Source organism: Lipotes vexillifer, unplaced genomic scaffold (assembly GCF_000442215.2).
Source record: "Lipotes vexillifer unplaced genomic scaffold, Lipotes_vexillifer_v1.1 scaffold1314, whole genome shotgun sequence".
In the NCBI taxonomy this organism is placed as follows: domain Eukaryota; kingdom Metazoa; phylum Chordata; class Mammalia; order Artiodactyla; family Lipotidae; genus Lipotes; species Lipotes vexillifer.
The window spans coordinates 826718-845055 of record NW_006782803.1 but is presented as its reverse complement, the minus strand read 5'-3'; the positions used below and the strand labels follow the sequence as shown (position 1 = coordinate 845055).

The 18338-nt window shown below is 39.1% G+C and overlaps 1 protein-coding gene across 1 annotated transcript in view; it reads left to right on the top strand.

Annotated features, from left to right (window-relative positions):
• The first annotated feature begins 11728 nt into the window (after nt 1-11728).
• The window catches only part of POLR1F (RNA polymerase I subunit F), a 20490-nt gene continuing 13880 nt past the window's right edge, over nt 11729-18338 (top strand). The window contains exons 1-2 of the mRNA XM_007455398.1: nt 11729-12007; nt 17133-17274. Of these exons, the coding sequence (XP_007455460.1) occupies nt 11754-12007; nt 17133-17274 (396 nt within the window). The 5' untranslated portion in view covers nt 11729-11753. The remainder of the gene's footprint in view (nt 12008-17132; nt 17275-18338) is intronic.

Sequence of the window (18338 nt, the reverse complement as noted above, 5' to 3'; positions counted from 1 at the left end):
CTTACTGAACAATAGGTAAATTAACACCTTTAATATCCAGTATGAGAACATGTTATAATTTAGAAGCAAAATATAGGTTTTAGTTGTGCTGACAAAATAAAAATAATGCCAGTTAATGGAAATCTGAAGGTCTTTTAGTTTTATAACAACTTGATCATCACCTACCCTATTTAAATCAGCTTATAAAAAATCTGGTTGTGTATGTTCAAAAGAAATGACGGGACTGTGGTTGTCTGGTGTAGTTTTTAAGTCTCCCAACTCGTATGAATAACTTCACTAGCCAGCAGATTTACAGAAGTAGCCCACAAATGCAGCCTCAAATAATAAATCAACTGCATTTCTGTTTATTTGATGCCATAAATAGGCATGATCTTTGTCACTGAAAATCTATACTATATAATGTAGGTATTTTGTGTGTATATGGTTCTCCTGATTTTATGCAAGGATGTAGTTTTGTACTGAAAGAATAACCACTGACTCTAATTTTAGGTGGCATTTCTTTGTAGACATGTTTGTACAATACAGAGTTATAATACATCAGTAAGATGTTTTAATTTCTTTTGAAATGATATATGAAATCACCCATTAAAGGACAAAAGTAGGCATATCACTGCTTAGACATAGAGTTAAGAAGAGATGCCATCATCACAGTTATTCCAGTAGTCTACAGTGTATTTAACCAAGTACAGATATATCTTTAATGTAATTCTTTTAACTCAATAGTTTCAGGACTCAGTTATTTAGAGTGATTTATTTGGGATGTGTAGTGATTCTTTTTGAGATAAGTAGGGCAAGTTAGGAAGACATTGTTCAAGTACTTAAAAATTTAATTTTCATAAAACATTGAACTATGAACTAGAATATTTTAAGTGACCACATTACAGTTTTAGCATGAGCCCACACTTGGGAAAAAGTAATGTGATACTAAATTAGAAAAAAATATGTGAAACTAATGTGGTGGTGTGCTGTAGAGACTAGCTACAGAAAGGTGCAGTAATTATAAGCATAAAACAATAAAAGTGGACTCTGCCTGAAAAATTTTCAACATATGTGTGTGTGTCTCTACACATACATATATATAATATGAATTGCTTAGAAGTGGGACATAGTATGATGACTCTGTTGATATGTCTATGTAATAAATGGTGTGTTTTGAAACTACATATGGTGTGAGCTTTCTTTCCATCACGATAGAAAAAATAATTTCCCCGATAACTTGATGAATAGATGTGCAGTTCTGAGATTGGCAGGGGACAGGATGCTGTGAATGAGGAGAGGACATGGGATTAAGAAAGGGCATTTAATCTTTCCTGTTTGAGCAAATGGGAAAGATTAAAGTACGCTCTAATATTAGTAGACAGGAAGTGGTTGAAGATACAGGATAAAATGAGCATGATGAAAGAAGGTGAGGTCCCTAAAGAGGCAGGAGGAAATAGGTTAGAGATCATAGGAGATAGAATTAACTAGAGATAGGAGATCTCACAAATGAAATCTTTGCTTGAAATATTTAGAGGACTCTGCTGACCTATTTGGATTTGTCAGATTGGTTGCTCCTGGCATTTAGGGTGGACAGTAATTCATTGTGCAGATTGTACTATGCATTTCAGGCCATTAAGCATCTCTGGCCCCCACCCACTAAATGCCAGGAGGACATTTCAGTTGTGACAATAAAAACTATCCAACAAATTTGCACCTGTATCTTTGGTAGGGAAGTTTTGTCCCCTAATTTAGAACCACTGAGGAAAACCCTTGAACATGATCCAGAGCAACCAATGTTAGGGCTACCCACAAGTGTAAATGTGAATTGCTCAGGGTCATAAATTCACTGTTCTAAGGTCTACTGTATTATCTGATACAGTCGTCACAGTCCTATTCACATGTGATTATTTAAATTTAAACATAAATTAATTAAAACAAAATCAAATATTCAGTTTCTCAGTTGAGCTAGTCACGGTCCACGTGCTGAATAGCCACATGTGGACAACAGTTATAGAATATTTTTCATCATCTCAGAAAGTCCTATTGGACAATGCTAGTCAAAAGCACATGGAAGAGAATGGTTCCTCACCCTCAGTACTTATAAAACTTCTTCCACAGTCAGCCAATTATCATTAGAACAGGATGTGTGAAAAGAGTTGGTAAACACTCCATGGAATTTGAAGTTGATGAACCAGTTAAATCCAAGGACTGAACGAAACTAGCAAAAATACAGGGTAGGTCAGACACGTAGTAAAGTTAAGTTGCTTTAGAGATTTCATGTTTAAAAACAAAATCTGTTCATGCAAAGATTCCACTAAATTATTAAATATTTTATGTTTGACAGATAAAGTGAGGTGTATAACTCCTATTTTCGAAGAAATTTATTCAGCTTATCACCATGTGTCAATGGAAAATTCTGCATTTCTTGGGCTTGAGAAGGTGAGAACAGTATGCTGCCCTCTACTTCTTTCATTGACTTAGCTTGAAAGTGGCATGTTTAGAACTACATTTTCAAAAATTATTTAGCAAATACATTTCAGAAACTTAGAGAGAGCATCTTAAGTACCATTTGGTTAGAACACCGTTTCCAAATAAAGTTTCAGAACTTGGCATCACTTCACTCTTTTCTCCCTTAAATCATTTTTCTGGAAACATATGTAATATTTCTTACTCAAAGTATATGACAGCCAAGAAATGCAATTATTCCAAGTCCATAAATCACACGTCATCAGTTACTCACAGCAGAGGAAACCAATTCAGAATTGCTGGAATGTGGATGCCTAGTAAAGTTATACAAAAGGATTTTTTAAAACTCTTTTTGTCAGGAAAATTATCTACTGAATACAAAATCTTTTACTAAGAATGTATTTCCCAAGAAATATATTGTGAAAAGTCAAATTCTAGATCTAAAAAAATTTATTTCACTATTTTAACAGTTCAGTATTATCTACATCAATTAACTATAGGCAGATCTAGGAGCATCTTCACTTTCCTTCACATTAGCTAAAGACTACTGATTTCAAAGCTTTTCCTGCCTTAACATCCAAAGGCTGTGCTTCTTTAGCCACACAAGGCATTGCAAGCCTTACCCCCAAAGCCAAAATGTAGTGTGTTACTGAAAATTGCTAGAGAGACTCTAGGAGCTTCACAGAAAAACCTAAAATCTTGTCAAATTTGCATTGTCTTTTATTGACTACAGTGATCGCTCCTTGTTATTAATCAATCAGGATATTGGTCCCCACCTACTCACTAAGGCAGGGGACCTCAAACGTCATTCCACAACCTCTGGGGCTGAGGCTAGAAGAAATCCCTTGGGCCCTTCAAGCTTACTGCCCAGGCAAGAAAGCCACAGCCCTTTGCGGGTGGCTATACAAGCCAACACTGTCCTTCACTCTGTCCCTTACTGTGAATCAGCAAGGAAAGAGGTCACACTCAACCTTATTCACATAAATGGACTTGAAGGGCCCTATGCTGCTAGATGTCCACTGCCCCATTACTATCCCCAGAGTCTTTCAAGATTTGGACATATCTGTCTTTTCTGTCTTCTAAGTGTATTAATACTTTTACATCAATATCTAAGCAAAATACAATAAAGGCTCTGTGTCCTTTTATAATAAAACAAATTGCAGGAAAGAATATCAAGTTTTCAAGTCATGATAGAGAGGCAATGTCGGCCTATTGCCATCTGTCAGCAAAACCTATGGTGGTGTAGCAGGTAAAAGACAGCCATTTATTAAGTGCTATTATAATGTACATTGTCTATAAATGTGACTATTCCTCTATCACATTAATAGCATTTATTTTATTTGAAATAAAGAAAAGGTGGCAAGACATCAGTATTTCACCCGAAAGGTGAGGTCATTTCTGGCTGTAACCGTGACTCTTAAAGTCATTCAACCAAATCATGCAACTTTTGTACACTTAGGTCTAAAACACAAACCACAACTCCACTGCATGTGAAGCACTCCCCTTGACTTGTTTTGCTTCTTCTGATTTCAGATCCAAAATCTGCTCTGTGGTGCTACTTTGATTTTGGTTTCTGGCCCCTGAACTTGAACCTGAGACTTTGTCTCTCTGGTTGTCAGTCTTTGACTGCCACAGCCATGTGCTTCACTCTAAGCAAACAGGACTTCAGCAGCATTAGTTGCCTGGCAAACAGGCATGTGCTCAAATTGAAAACAGGAATTCAAAGAAAGGAAGGATCTCAGGTGGCTAAAGCGAAAGCTTGAGCTCTCTATACCTTGAATGTAAAAAGGCTGAAAAATCTAGGTGGTCATTTGAGACAGCCAGGGAGCTGTAAGTCAGAAACAAAGGCAAGATGATTTTTCCTTTTTCTCTTTCTTTTTTTACATTGGGGTATAATTGCTTTACAATGTTGTGTTAGTTTCAGCTGTACAGCAGAGTGAATCAGCTACAGGTATACGTATATCCCCTCCCTCTTGGACCTCCCTCCCACCCCACCCCCATCCCATCCATCGAGGTCACCACAGAGCACCAAGCTGAGCTCCCTGCGCTATACAGCAGGTTCCCACCAGCTATCTGTTTTACACATGGCGGTGCACATATGTCAGTCCCAATCTCCCAATTCATCCTATCCCCTGTCCACCCCCACCCCCGTGTCCACATGTCCGTTCTCTGCATCTGTGTCTCTATTCCTGCCCTGCAAATAGGTTCATCTGTACTATTTTTCTAGATTCCACATATATGCGTTAATATAGAATATTTATTTTTCTCTTTCTGACCTCACTCTGTATGACAGACTCTACGTCCATCCACGTCTCTACAGATGACTCACTTTCATTCTTTTTATGGCTGAGTAATATTCCACTGTACATATGTACTACATCTTTTCTATCCATTCATCTGTCGATGGACATTTAGGTTGCTTCCATGTCCTGGCTATTGTAAATAGTGCTTCGGTGAACATTGGGGTACATGTGTCTTTGGGCTTCATAAGGGGATTGGACCAGTAAGCTATAAAGAAAACTAATTTTATAATGAACAAAATTCTGTTTTTATATGTTAGATCTGTTCATTTCTTGTAGTATCTGTCTTTTTCTTCCTTTAAATCTCTAGTTTAGCCTACTCACCTGCACCAAAAACATCAGATGAAGAGGTTTTATTCAAGCAGAGATAACACTGTCAGTAAGTATCATTCTAAAGCCGATACAGTGCATGACAGCAGGGATCACACCAAGAAATGTCATGGGAAAGTGAGACACAAGGGGATAGAGTTGCTTTCATTTAGTCATTGGTCCTCCTCACCCAGTGTGAATTTCGGAGTTCCAGAGTTTTATTTGACTGGCAAATGTGCCTTTTTTTTTTTTTTTTTTTTTTTTTGCGGTACGCGGGCCTCTCACTGTTGTGGCCTCTCCCGTTGCAGAGCAACAGGCTCCGGACGCGCAGGCTCAGCGGCCATGGCTCACGGGCACAGCCGCTCCGCGGCATGTGGGATCTTCCCGGACCGGGGCAAGAACCCGCGTCCCCTGCATCGGCAGGCGGACTCTCAACCACTGCGCCACCAGGGAAGCCCCAAATGTGCCTTTTATGTAGTGTCTTCCCTTGTAAATTCTGCACACTGTTGCATTCTTTCACAAGTGAGAAAGTCCATTTTGCCACTAGATAAAGATAAATTCATTATTGCAATCATTTCCGAAGCATAAAAGTATTAAGAGCATCTTGTAGCCATAAGAGGAAGTGGAGAATATGATCCATTAGTATGCATCCTGTGTAATTACTTGAGAGTAAATTCTAGGTCAAAATGCACCATGTCTAAACTCCATGTTTATCTGCTTTCCACTCTCAAACTTTCCATACCACGTTCTTTGGAATATATTTAATGTCAAAGATCTGCGAGTTCACACCTACACGAACTCTGCAGCCAGCAAGTGGTTTATTAAACTACAGCTTTAAAGTAATATTCAAAAAATAGAAGAGGAAACAGTGTTCCCTTTTTGTTCTGCAGTGAGCTAAAGACAGATGGAAGTAGATGAGAATTTCCATAGACACCCCTGCAAGCACCATGTTTAATTTTATTGGCCAGATTCCTCAGATTTGAAAACCTTGAAAGAGGGGTGTTGAAACTCTGTTGCAGAGACATCTAGTTGAGAAGAATATAGGGTCTTAGGAAAAATACTGGCCCTAGTTTTCATCAAAGGACAGGAAGTTATATAAAGATGGCACCAAATCCTCAGAAAGTAACCCAACCCTTCTGATACCTTCTTAACCTCTTTGCAACCATCACCAGTGCATACAGCTACACGTGTACACCCACATACACAAACACACACCCCAAATGAAATTTATTATTTAAGCCAATGCTTTTCACCTAGAATCTTTCATCCAAAAGGGCTGTGAAGTTGCCTTCCTGGTAATGACTGATAGATACCTAGGTAGATACTTGGAACCTCAGGTGGGTGAAGCTAAACCATTGATATGATTTTATGATTTTATCTAAGTCCATATTTTAAAGTTTAGGTTTAAACAAATACACACACACACACACGTATATATACATGTAGAGAGAGAAAGAGAGAGAATTCTAACACACACATTCCTAGGTAATAGTCAGAAGATCTGAACTATGGCCAGGAGATAAAATCTAAGCATAAAGATCAGGATGTTTCAACACTATTATATCTGGTTACCACGGAAGTCAGACACAAAGAATTACCTATCTAGGGAGTGAAAATAGAATGAATACTTAAGATTTTTGCCCTTGTTATTACCCTCATAAGCACCTAATGTGATTTACCAATACTCTATTTATGAAAACTGTGTGAAAACTGTATTTATATATTAAAGATGAGAAAAAAGGTTGCCTCTATACTGAAGAGTAAACAGACTCTTCATGGGAACTGTCAATTTATGTATCCTTTGAGAAATTTTGAATTAATAAAAATATTCAAATAGTAAGGTAATTGAAGCATAGTAGTGTTTAAGATAAAATTATCACATTAGGTAAACAATTTTTGTACACCTTCTCTTTTTTACAAATGAAAGTGTGTCCGGGTGTATTTGTTGTTAATTTAAAATGGCTGTGCCTCTTATTTCAGTGACAGAAGAATTGCAGGAGGATTTGGCTATGCCTTAGAGAAAACAGAACATGTACGTGTGTTAATACAATAAGAATAACACATGTTTTGTAGAGGACTGTTTTCTTTCATGAAGATTGTTCTCTACTCCTTGGAAATAATCCTATTTTGACTTAGTTTGAATTTGTTTCAATAGATAGATTGTAATGCAAAATTTACCATAACGTTATCCCTTTCAATATAATGCAAAGGGGAACGTAAACTGAAATTCTTCTTTCAGTATAAGAAATGCATGGAAATTAGGTAATGGCTTCTACCCTTCTGAGTCAATGTAAATTGGGTACTATTTTATGTTCCTTATTTTATTGTGTTTGAACACTAAACCATATGAAAGAAGTAATTAACTACATTGTTGATTATCACTATTTACATCAATTATACCTGAACAGAAATAATAAATTCAGAGCCTCTCTTCTGTATTTCAAGCCTCTTTACAGCCCCTGGTTCTCAAACTTCAGCGGGTATTATAATCACCTAGAGCACTTGGTAAAATGTATTGCTGGGCTCCATCCCAGAGGTGTGATTTAGTAAGCCTGGGCGGGGCCTAAGAATCTGCACTTCTAACTACTTCCCAGGTGATGCAGCTGTTGCTGGTCCAGGGACCTGACGTTGAGGACCACCAATAAAATATAACCTCATTAAGGCAGTCAGGTCTTAACTTATAGACAGATACATTTGAATAATTTCATTTCTGTGTATTTTCAGCAATAGCTATAGCTTGCAAAATATAAAATCTATTACATCCAATAAAATGTAATGCAGTGTGCTTTATTATTTCTTTTTCTTCAGTGCAAGCACGGTGTACATCTGTTAGTTCAACAATCTAAGAAGCCAGTAGGAAGGGCTTTCAGAGTTAAAACTTGATCCTGTGTCCTTTATTGAAGGATTATAGGGAAAAAAACCCCCAAAAAACAGCTGTCAATAAATAGTTGCCTTGGTTTTTGCCATTCCTACAGTACTTTGTGCTAAAGCAAAACTTTATAAATTTAAAGCTCATGTTTGCCATCTGCTGACACACTTGTGAATTACAAGTGGTCTGCATGGTTGGTAAATATTGTGTTCAGATCTTTGTGTTTCTTCATTTCCAAAACCCATTAGGTAAATCTTATACATGTATTTTCCCCCAAAGCACTGTATTTCACAATTTATTGAACAACTAAGATACATCTCTTTCCCAAACTGAACACATTTATTTCAAACAGCTAGTTTGTATTGAAGCTATTTTAATTTTTCCTACTGACAAAAGAAATGGCAAATTTCTCAGTAGGAAACTGTAAAATCTTCAATAACGGGAATCCTTTTGCTGACTTTCTGATTTTTTATTTTTAGTATAAAACAATGCACACTCAATATAATAATATATGAAAATTCGCTCAAAGGGAAAAAAGCCATAAACCAACTCACCCTCAAGAGATAACTAATATTAATACACGGTATTTATATATCCATATTCTTTTCTAATCACGTAAGTGTGCGTATTTCCTGGAAAAATCAAAGCATACAGTTCAAATTACTTTGTAATTTATTTTGGCCAAACCACCAATTGTTGCATATTTATATTGCTCCAGGGATTCTTTGATTGAAAGAAATAGAAACAGACTAACATAATACAGTGTATGTGTGTGCATGTTGGGGAGGGAAGGATCAGTGGTTAAAAAAAAAGTATAGCAAGTTAAAGGAACACTTTTCTCTCTTTCTTTGGGGTCAGTGGACATGAGGCCAAAGTCATTTCTAACCTCTTCTCTTCTTGAAGAAAGGGGGATTTTCCTAGCACAGACTTGCCTTTGGCTTGACAGGTCTTTTCATGAGACAGGGACCATCATTGCCTGACTTCCTATTACACTTTGATCAGATTTTAGAGAAAAAGAAAATGGTGCAGACTGAATATAGGTCACAATGAAATAAACTGTGTGTGTGTGTGTGTGTGTGTGTGTGTGTGGGATGGGAGATAGGTAGGAGGGATCTCATTGTACTTCTGTTTTCTTCTTCCCTGGAGTGGTAGGTGGAATAGGTTAATTTGGGAAAGTCACTCCATAATGTGGAACATTTACACGCAGGCTGGATCACCCTTTCACTCTTTGAAATCATGCAGTGTGAATAGTGGCTAACAATCAAACCAGATTTAAAAGATTAAAAAGTAGAAAACAATTCTCAAAATCAAACAAGCAAATTGCCTTTGAACATCCAAAGAGTTACGTTACATAACTACTTCATTTTTTAAATTTCTGTATAATCATTACTTGAGTAATTGATTTCAGGTAAGTTTTGTTTTGACTGAATTGTCCTGATGTCCAGCTTGTTTTTTAGTAAATTGTGTTTGGACAAATTATTTTCATTCATGTTTTATCATCTGCAGACAGCCTAGATGCATCTTGACTCCAAGGAGAGGTTTTGATTTAATTGGTCTGGAGTGCCCTCTAGGCATCAGGAGAAGTTAAAGCTCCTCCGGGGATTTTGATGTTCAGCCAAGGTTGAGAACACTGAACAAAGGGGTGCAGCACAGGACCGCTGCAGGGCTTTGCAACAAAATCAAGGTAAAGTCTGTTACATTTCCCATTTATGGACTTAACATGTTCACCATTGGGCTTTGGGAGCGGGTTCTTCCAATTCTCATCTCTTGCTAAATTTGAAGTCAATTAAAGAATACTAAAGAAAATGCTTTTTACTTACCTTATTAGAACCTTTTATCATCTCTGTAGTAGGCAGGGCAAGTATTATTATCCCTATTTTACAAGTGGAAAACAGGTAATAGAGTTTTTTCACAGTACCTAGGGGACGTGGGAGGGTGTTAGTACTCATACCACTAATTGATATACGTTTCTCTTGGCACTTATGCAGAGTCTAATACATGTTACATGTTTATGTCTAGTTACTACTTCCTAACTTAGACTGTAAGCTCTTTATCACCTGTTATTTTATTCATTCATTCAAGATGCATTGTGTTGACAAAAAATTTCATCAATTGTCGATCTAAGAAAGAAATGGAAAATTTTATTCGAGCCAACCTGAGGTTTATAACCTGGGAGATGGCCTTTCAGAAAGCTTTGAGAACTGTTCTGCCCGTTAGATGGCAAAGCACACTTATACACGTTTTTGAGACAAAGCGTTATACATCACATGAGGCATGAGCAGATTTTATACAATCCAGATAGGCACTTAACGAAGTGAGTAGTAGTCATCATGACCCCTTACAGGATGAAGAAGGAAGGTTATCTCCTAAGGAGGTCTTGTTACTGCAGACGCACAATACACACTAACGGGGAGGGAGGAAGCCCAAATCGGCAGAGAAAATTCTTACATTTAAATTTTTCTTGTCTTGCCATAAAATGTGAATTTTATTTCATCTTTATTTTATTTTTGAGTCATATGGGGGTTGCAGTGGTGAACTAGACTGATATCATGGTCCCAGCCTTAGTGACCTGGGAGTTTAGGTAAGGAAGGGTGGGAGGGGAGACAAACAGGCAATTAACATAAAATTAATATAAAACCAGTGTTTGATGGTAGTAATTTACAAAGATGGGGGAACTACCTTATCATTAGGTGGGGAAGAGAAGTAGGGTGGTAGTAAACTACTCAGAGGAAAAGGGTATATATCTGAGCTAAAATTTGACACAGGAGTAGAATTTTCCCATGTGAGAGAAGCTGCCCTATTCCCAGATAGAAGGAATAGCATGAAACTGAAGAGAAAGGGAGAGGAAGATTGGGGAGGGGGGAAGGGAGGGGAGGGGAGAGGGAGTAGTGGGGAGGGGCAGAAGGTGGGCTGAGTGGTTCACTGAGCATGCTGGGGCTAGCAGCTAGTGTAAAGTGAGGAGTGGCAAATGAAAATACTGGGCGCAAATTATAAAATGGTTTGGTAATTTAAGAGCCGGATTAAGGAGTCTGTGTCGTCCTGAGGGAAATGGGGTACCTGTGTGAGGCTTTAAACAGGGCAAGCTCATGGAGACCTGGCTGCTCCAGAGTATCTTCACCATAAAACTAAGCTTCCACAGGCAATTCTGAAGTTTCGGATGCAAGGCCGGAAAGAAATGTACGAACAGAGTGATGTTTCGGCTTTGTGTCCCACAGGCCTTGGGGCTGGTGTGACGTTTGGGGGTACAAGAGAGGCCCTTGGGATGGCAGACCGAGCCGTTTGGAAAGTGGTGCTATGATTTCCTGAATTAGTGATACAGAATGAGAAGAGAAGCCGGGCTGGAGAGAGGTGATGGTTTCGTTTTCAGAAGTGTTGCGTCTGAGGCATCTGGGCTGTTTTTTAGGATTGGGTTCTCTGCACAAAATATATTCCATAAATATTTTAAATTTTATTTGTTGTACCGTCCAAGCTTGTACACCTACCAAACCACCTTACTACTGGATATAATCAAAGTGTGAACCCCGAATAAATCTACATTCTAAATCCAATGAGGACGTAGCGAAAATACGGGTTCGCGTTCTCTTCAGCGACGGGGTGATGGTTGGCCTTTGAGCATGCTCAATGCTTAATCACAGGCTCCTAGCTCCCCAGGCGTCCAAGTGCGAAAACGCGGCTGCCCCCTGCTGCTCAGAATTGAGTACTTCAGCGCCAGGAGAGGAAATTTCCTAGGGGCGTGGTAGCTGGTGGATGACGTAGAAACCCGGCGTCCGGAGAGAGGCGGTTATTGACTGCGTAAGCAAGTGCGCGCCGTGGGAAACCTGACCGTCCGCATGGCTGCGGGTTGCTCAGCGTCTCCGCGGCCGAAGGCGGCCTCAGAAGGGCCGGTGGTGGGACCGGCCGGCGTCTTGCCTTGCCTAGAATTGCCTACCTACGCGGCCGCTTGTGCGCTCGTGAATAGCCGCTACTCCTGCCTGGTGGCGGGTCCGCACCGAAGACACATCGCACTGTCGCCGCGCTACCTTAACAGGAAACGCACCGGTATCCGAGAACAGCTCGATGCCGAGCTCCTGCGCTATTCTGAGAGGTACCAGTCTCTTACACTTTTCTTTCCCAGAGCGGACAACATCATAACGTTGCTTACTGCTCCTTCTTTGGGGCACGGGAGGGGGCAGCTGGTGGACGTCTTAATGGCGCAGCAGAAAAGGGGCGAATGGGAAGTCTCACCGGCCTCAGCGAGCTTACCCCGAGGCATTCTGGAGTGGCAGTCTACCTCGAGAGGCTAGTGCCTCCCTGGTCAAGATCCGTACAGAGTCCCTTTCATAGGCAAGAAAGAAAACCTTAAGGTGACATGAATTGTGTCGGCGGAATGGGTGAAGAAGCTCGCTCCACGAGAGGTAGAGGTAAGGATAGACCAGGGGTTTGGAGACCGGTTAGTTCTGTTTGTTTTCTCATTTGACAATGAAAGTTTGGAATGCAGTACTTCAAAAGATTCTTTCTCACTATACAGAAAATTATACATGAAGCATTAATACTTCGTTCAATCGTTTATTTATAAACCACGAAGGGCGGTTTTTATTGTTTGGGCCCTGGTACTCTCCCTGGTTTCTCTTCTCTTGGACCTGATCAGGGATGAGAGAAATACTATTACTTTGTTTCCTTTTTAAGAGTGGGAAAAGGAAAGCCTGTTGCTCTTGAAGGTGAAAAAAAACCTTTTGATGCATTTAAAGTAAGATATTCGAAAATAACTTGAAAACTCTTAGAATTACAAGGGTGGAGAGTCAGGCGGAGGGGGCAGATATATACCTTAATATTCCTCTAGACCACTTGGCTGGAAAGTAAGGGTTATAAAACTAGAGTGAGTGGATTCCCTGGGGATTCGTTATTACCCTTCAGGAATTTAATGAACCCATGGAAATTGCAGTTTTCCTATGTCAGTTTTCTTGGGTAAAGCATCCAAGGTTTTCACTACTTTATCAAGGGATCCTGAACACTACACAGGTTAAGCATCTAGAATTTGCAGCTTCCTCCAAGCACCAGCACACACTTGTGTGTCTATTTTGTATACTAGAGACTTGGGATATTAAAAAAACAACAACAACAACAAAAAAAAAACAAGATCCCTGTTTCAAGAAGCTTTAAGTGCTAGTAAAGATATAGATGTAAGCCAGATAAATCAATGAAATGTTAAAATTTGACAGAAATCTAAATTAACTTATAGTAAGAAGAAGTGGTGAATTGGATCTTAGGACCTTTGAGAACAACTTGGTAGGAGGAGGGTACTTTTGAGATAGCAGCATTCTGGGCAAAAAGAGTGGCATAAACAAATGGATAGTAGTTGTGAAGTAGAATACTTTGCCCAGATAATTGTAAGTACTTTATAACTGAAGTAAAGTTTATCTCAGGGGAAAGACATTGGGTACAGCTGGAGAGGAAGGCAGTGGCTCAAAGATGGGGTGGAGGATAATTCAGAAAGGATGGCCATTTTGCTCTTCCCCACCTGCCTTTGCCAGGTGTTTTTTGTTTGTTTGTTCTGTTTGCTTAAGCAGGAAGCAGGGTTACCACTTTGTCCTCTCAATAACCTCCAACTCTGAAACTTGGCACACTCTTGAGACAGTGGTACCTGTGATGTCTGGGACATAAGCAGATTTGCAGTTTAAGAAACCACTTGATAGCATTATGTGATGGTTTAAGGAGGATGAGACAGTAAATATGAAGAAAAATTAAGAGCTTGTTATACTTGTCCAAGAGAAAATTGATTAGAGAGGATGCATTTGGGAGATTTAAGGATATGTAAGGTGGTCATAAAATCTGGAAACATAGACAGATGTTTGATCTGTAACTAATTAATGCCTCCACTTTGACAGGCTAGAGGAATAGGAACCATTACACCAGAGAGATGAAGAACTGACTGGATAATGATAATTTCTGTAACTGAATTGGACAGTGTGACCATGTGGCCTAAACTGCACTCTGAACAGATCTGAACTCCCCACCCTACCCCCCATTATTTTGGGGGTGTGCTAAAAACTCCAGTTTATTCTGTGCAAAAGGGGCACCATACATTAAACTGTGCATTAATAATGAGGGACAAAACATTGAATATATCAAGAATTGTAATATTGATCCACCATTTATCATATATAGTTTATGTTTCCAGACTTTGGGGCCATCCTGTACCATCAGGAGGACATGCTTCTCTTTGTTTAAGAAATAAAGAAAAGGGGAGAATTGAGAATGGCTCTCATGTTAGTTATCTCAACAGCATCCCCTACGTGACACACTGTCCACCTTTTGTTTTCCCAGTGACAGAATTTTTTAAAGATAATACCATTTCAGTTTTGAAAAGTCTGCTTAGAGAAAATGAGTAGGTTTCCAAAATCACATTATAATTTCTAAGTTATATCTTTGAGAGGTCATTTTCTTATGCCTTTTGTATATGACAGCTCTTGAGTTATTTGAAGGTGGCAAATATGTTACCTCCCAGTAGTTCCAGAAAAGTCTTGTGTGCATGCAGTCTAATCATCCCTTAAACTTGATTTAATTGTTTTCTAAGTATCTCAAGTGAGGCTATCACTCTGCCCTGAAACCTACTTAGGATGGTTTCAGAAAAGCAAAGGTAAAAGAGGGAAGGATATAATGTTGAGGTGTCTGTCTCTGTCTGATGATTTCTAGTAAATTTTATGTGGTGAGTTGCTTCCGAAAAGGTTTGCTGGATTTACACAAATTCTTTTGGGTTTAGGCTCTATGGTCACATTCCCTAGTCAGCAGTTCTGAACCCTGCAGAACTCAGTACGCCCTCTTATAAGAAATATTTTGCAGTACTACCTTTACTGTCATTGGAAACACACTTTAGTGTACTGAAATGAAACTTAAAGATAGTATAATCTACCTACATAATTGAAAAAAACATTCATATAGTGCTCTAATACAATACAATAAAATGTATTTCAGTGTGATAATGCTCAAGCATGACTACCTGGACAGAATAAAGCCTCCTTAACTTATACCTTGAATCATTGTGAATGTATCAGTTGCACATGTAGATTGGTGCAGGGATCTTGAGTTGACAGCTCACATAACATACAGTGTCTGTAGTGGTATTCTGAAATAATGTGTATATTCTCAGTAAAGTTCCAAGCAAAACAAGCTACTCTTGAATTTATATATTAGTTATATTCCTGGAAATGTTAAATTATATTGAAACCGTGCAAAGATTTTATGTTCATACACACACGCATATATGTATATATTTTTAGGTACTATGACCATTTATAAATGTTTATAAAATGAGGTTTGTCCACTCATTTAACTCATGTAGAGCTAGGGACAATTTTCATTGTGTAGGACTGTTCTGTACGTGGCAGAATGTTTCCCATCCCTGGCCTTTGCAGTGTGACAACTATGATTAGTACCACAAACTCCCAAATGGCCCCTTAGGGGACAACAGTTTTCCCCCACTTGAAACTCTTTAATTGTTGATTAGGGGAAACAAAGTGTTAATTTTGTTTTTCTTTCTCATGTGGCAGGTTACTTTTTTTTTAAACCCCTCCTTTCTCTCTGTTTTCAGGGCCCCTAATATTCTCTTTGTGATGGTATAGTTCCTGCTTAGGAAAGCCACATGCAGAAATTAGTCATTCAGAAGGGTGCTTTCTGGAGTAAGTCTCTCAGTTTATGGATTTCCTAATTTGGTATTTAATTAAGTTCCGTTCCAGTGACTCCTGGCTGTTTTAAACAACTGCTACTAGGTATAAATTCTTACTTTCATTCTCTGTGAACCATTCTAGAAGTTTGAGTTCACCAAAAATGTTCTCTGCTCTCAAAGGCCTTAGACTCCTGTCTGGAATCCAAACATGTAAACAAAAAGATTAGGTAAATAAGAACAGTGCTCAGAGTCCTATAGGAGTAGAGGCAGCATGATTTCAGCCTTGCCTGGGGGAGTCAGGAAAGTTTTCAGAAACGTGTAGGTAGTGGCTGTGGCAGTGAAGTCACCAGCTCAGACTCCTTAGTAGCTGTAATTTTTTTTTTTTTTTTGGCGGTATGCGGGCCTCTCACTGCTGTGGCCTCTCCCGTTGCGGAGCACAGGCTCCGGACACGCAGGCTCAGCGGCCATGGCTCATGGGCCCAGCCGCTTCGCGGCATGTGAGATCTTCCCAGACCAGGGCACGAACCCGTGTCCCCTACATAGGCAGGCGGACTCTCAACCACTGCGCCACCAGGGAAGCCCCAGTAGCTGTAATTTTTTAAGAACTTGGAAATGACATTTGGAAATAGTAGCTGTCCCCTAATCCTGTATGTTTAATCAACATACAGTTTGTTTATGTATGTATGTATGTATGTATGTATTTATTTATTTATTTTGGCTGTGTTGGGTCTTCGTTTCTGTGCGTGGGCTTTCTCTAGTTGCAGCGAGCGGGGGCCACTCTTCATCGGGGTGTGCGGGCCTCTCACTGTCGCGGTCTCGTTGCGGAGCACAGGCTTCAGACGCGCAGGCTCAGCAGTTGTGGCTCACTGGGCCTAGTTGCTCCGCGGCATGTGGGATCTTCCCAGACCAGGGCTTGAACCCGTGTCCCCTGCATTGGCAGGCAGATTCTCAATCACTGTGCCACCAGGGAAGCCCCGAACATACAGATTAAAGTGTCAGAATCAGTTCTCAAAAAATGAAATAGTTGTATTTGTTAATATTTTGTTATACTAGCAACAGTTGCAGTTTGGGGATTTTTCTCCATTAAGTCATTGGCTGTAATATGCAGGGGCTTTAGCTTTGACCCTAATACTTCTCTTGCCATATGCCATCTAGTACAGAAATTGGGTAATGGTGGATAATACCAAAATTGCCTTGATTCAGTGATATTCACAGAAATAGACATTTTTCTTGCTAAGTCCCATTTTTTCTCTCATTCTAGCATGACTAGAATTCAGATGAATAGGAAATAGGGAAGAAGTGTCAACTTATTGCTCTTGCATACTTGAACATTTTGTTTCTGGCTACCCATCTTGAATAATTATTTTTAACTTAGTCATTATTTTGGAACCCTTTGACGAAATCGAACTTCTAAAGTTGTTGCAGACTAATCATATACTATTGTGCTTTTGTCATGGGTGATTATATTAGGAGATGTGTACTCTGGACTCAGAATATCTAATCAATTAAAAGGGATAAACAAATATCGTTTTTCTTTTCTTTCTTTCTTTTTTTTTTTTTTTTACAGCCTTTTAGGTGTACCCATTGCTTATGATAACATCAAAGTAGTGGGTGAATTAGGAGATATTTATGATGATCAGGGACACATTCATCTTAACATTGAAGCAGATTTTGTTATTTTCTGCCCTGAACCAGGGCAAAAACTTATGGTATGTATCTTTTTTTTTCTATCTTTCTTTATATAGTTATTTAATTATGTAATTAGGAAAATTTTAAGAGACTGTACACCTTGGAATTCACAAGGATTGCTTTTATAGGTAACAAAATCATTTTTAAGGAAACAATAAAAATTTTCCATCAGTTTAATCTAGGTAAGTTTTTTAATTTTTATTTTTATTGAAGTATAGTGGATTTACAATGTTCTGTTAGTTTCAAGTGTACAGCAAAGTGATTCAAGTGATATATATTCATAAATACATATATATATTCTTTTTCAGAGTCTTTTCCATTACAGATTATTACAAGACATTGAGTATAGTTCCCTGTGCTATACAGTAGGTTCTTGTTGTTTATCTATTTTATATATAATAGTGTGTATCTGTTAACCCAACCTCCTAATTTATCCTCCTTCCCCTTCCCCTTTGGTAACCATAAGTTTTTCCTTTATGTCTGTGAATCTACTTCTGTTCTGTAAATAAGTTTATTTGTATCATTTTTTAAAATTCCATGTGTAAGTGGTATCATATGATACTTGTTCTTCTCTGACTTATTTCACTTAGTATGATAATCTCTAGGTCCATCCATGTTGCTGCAATGGCATTATTTTCATCCTTTTTATGGCCTTTTTGTGTGTGTGTGTGTGTGTGTGTGTGTGTGTGTGTGTGTGTGTGTGTGTGTACCACATCTTCTTTATCCATTCTTCTGTCCATGGACACTTAGGTTACTTCCATGTCTTGGCTATTGTAAATAGTGCAGCTGTGAACATTGGAAGCATGTATCTTTTAGAATTAGTTTTTGTCTTTTCTGGATATATGCCCAGGAGTGCAATTGCTGGATCATATGGTGACTCTATTTAAAATTTTTTTTTTGTGGTACGTGGGCCTCTCAGTGTTGTGGCCTCTCCCATTGCGGAGCACAGACTCCGGACACGCAGGCTCAGAGGCCATGGCTCATGGGCCTAGCCGCTCCGTAGCATGTGGGATCTTCCCAGACTGGGGCACGAACCCGTGTCCCCTGCATCGGCAGGCGGACTCTCAACCACTGAGCCACCAGA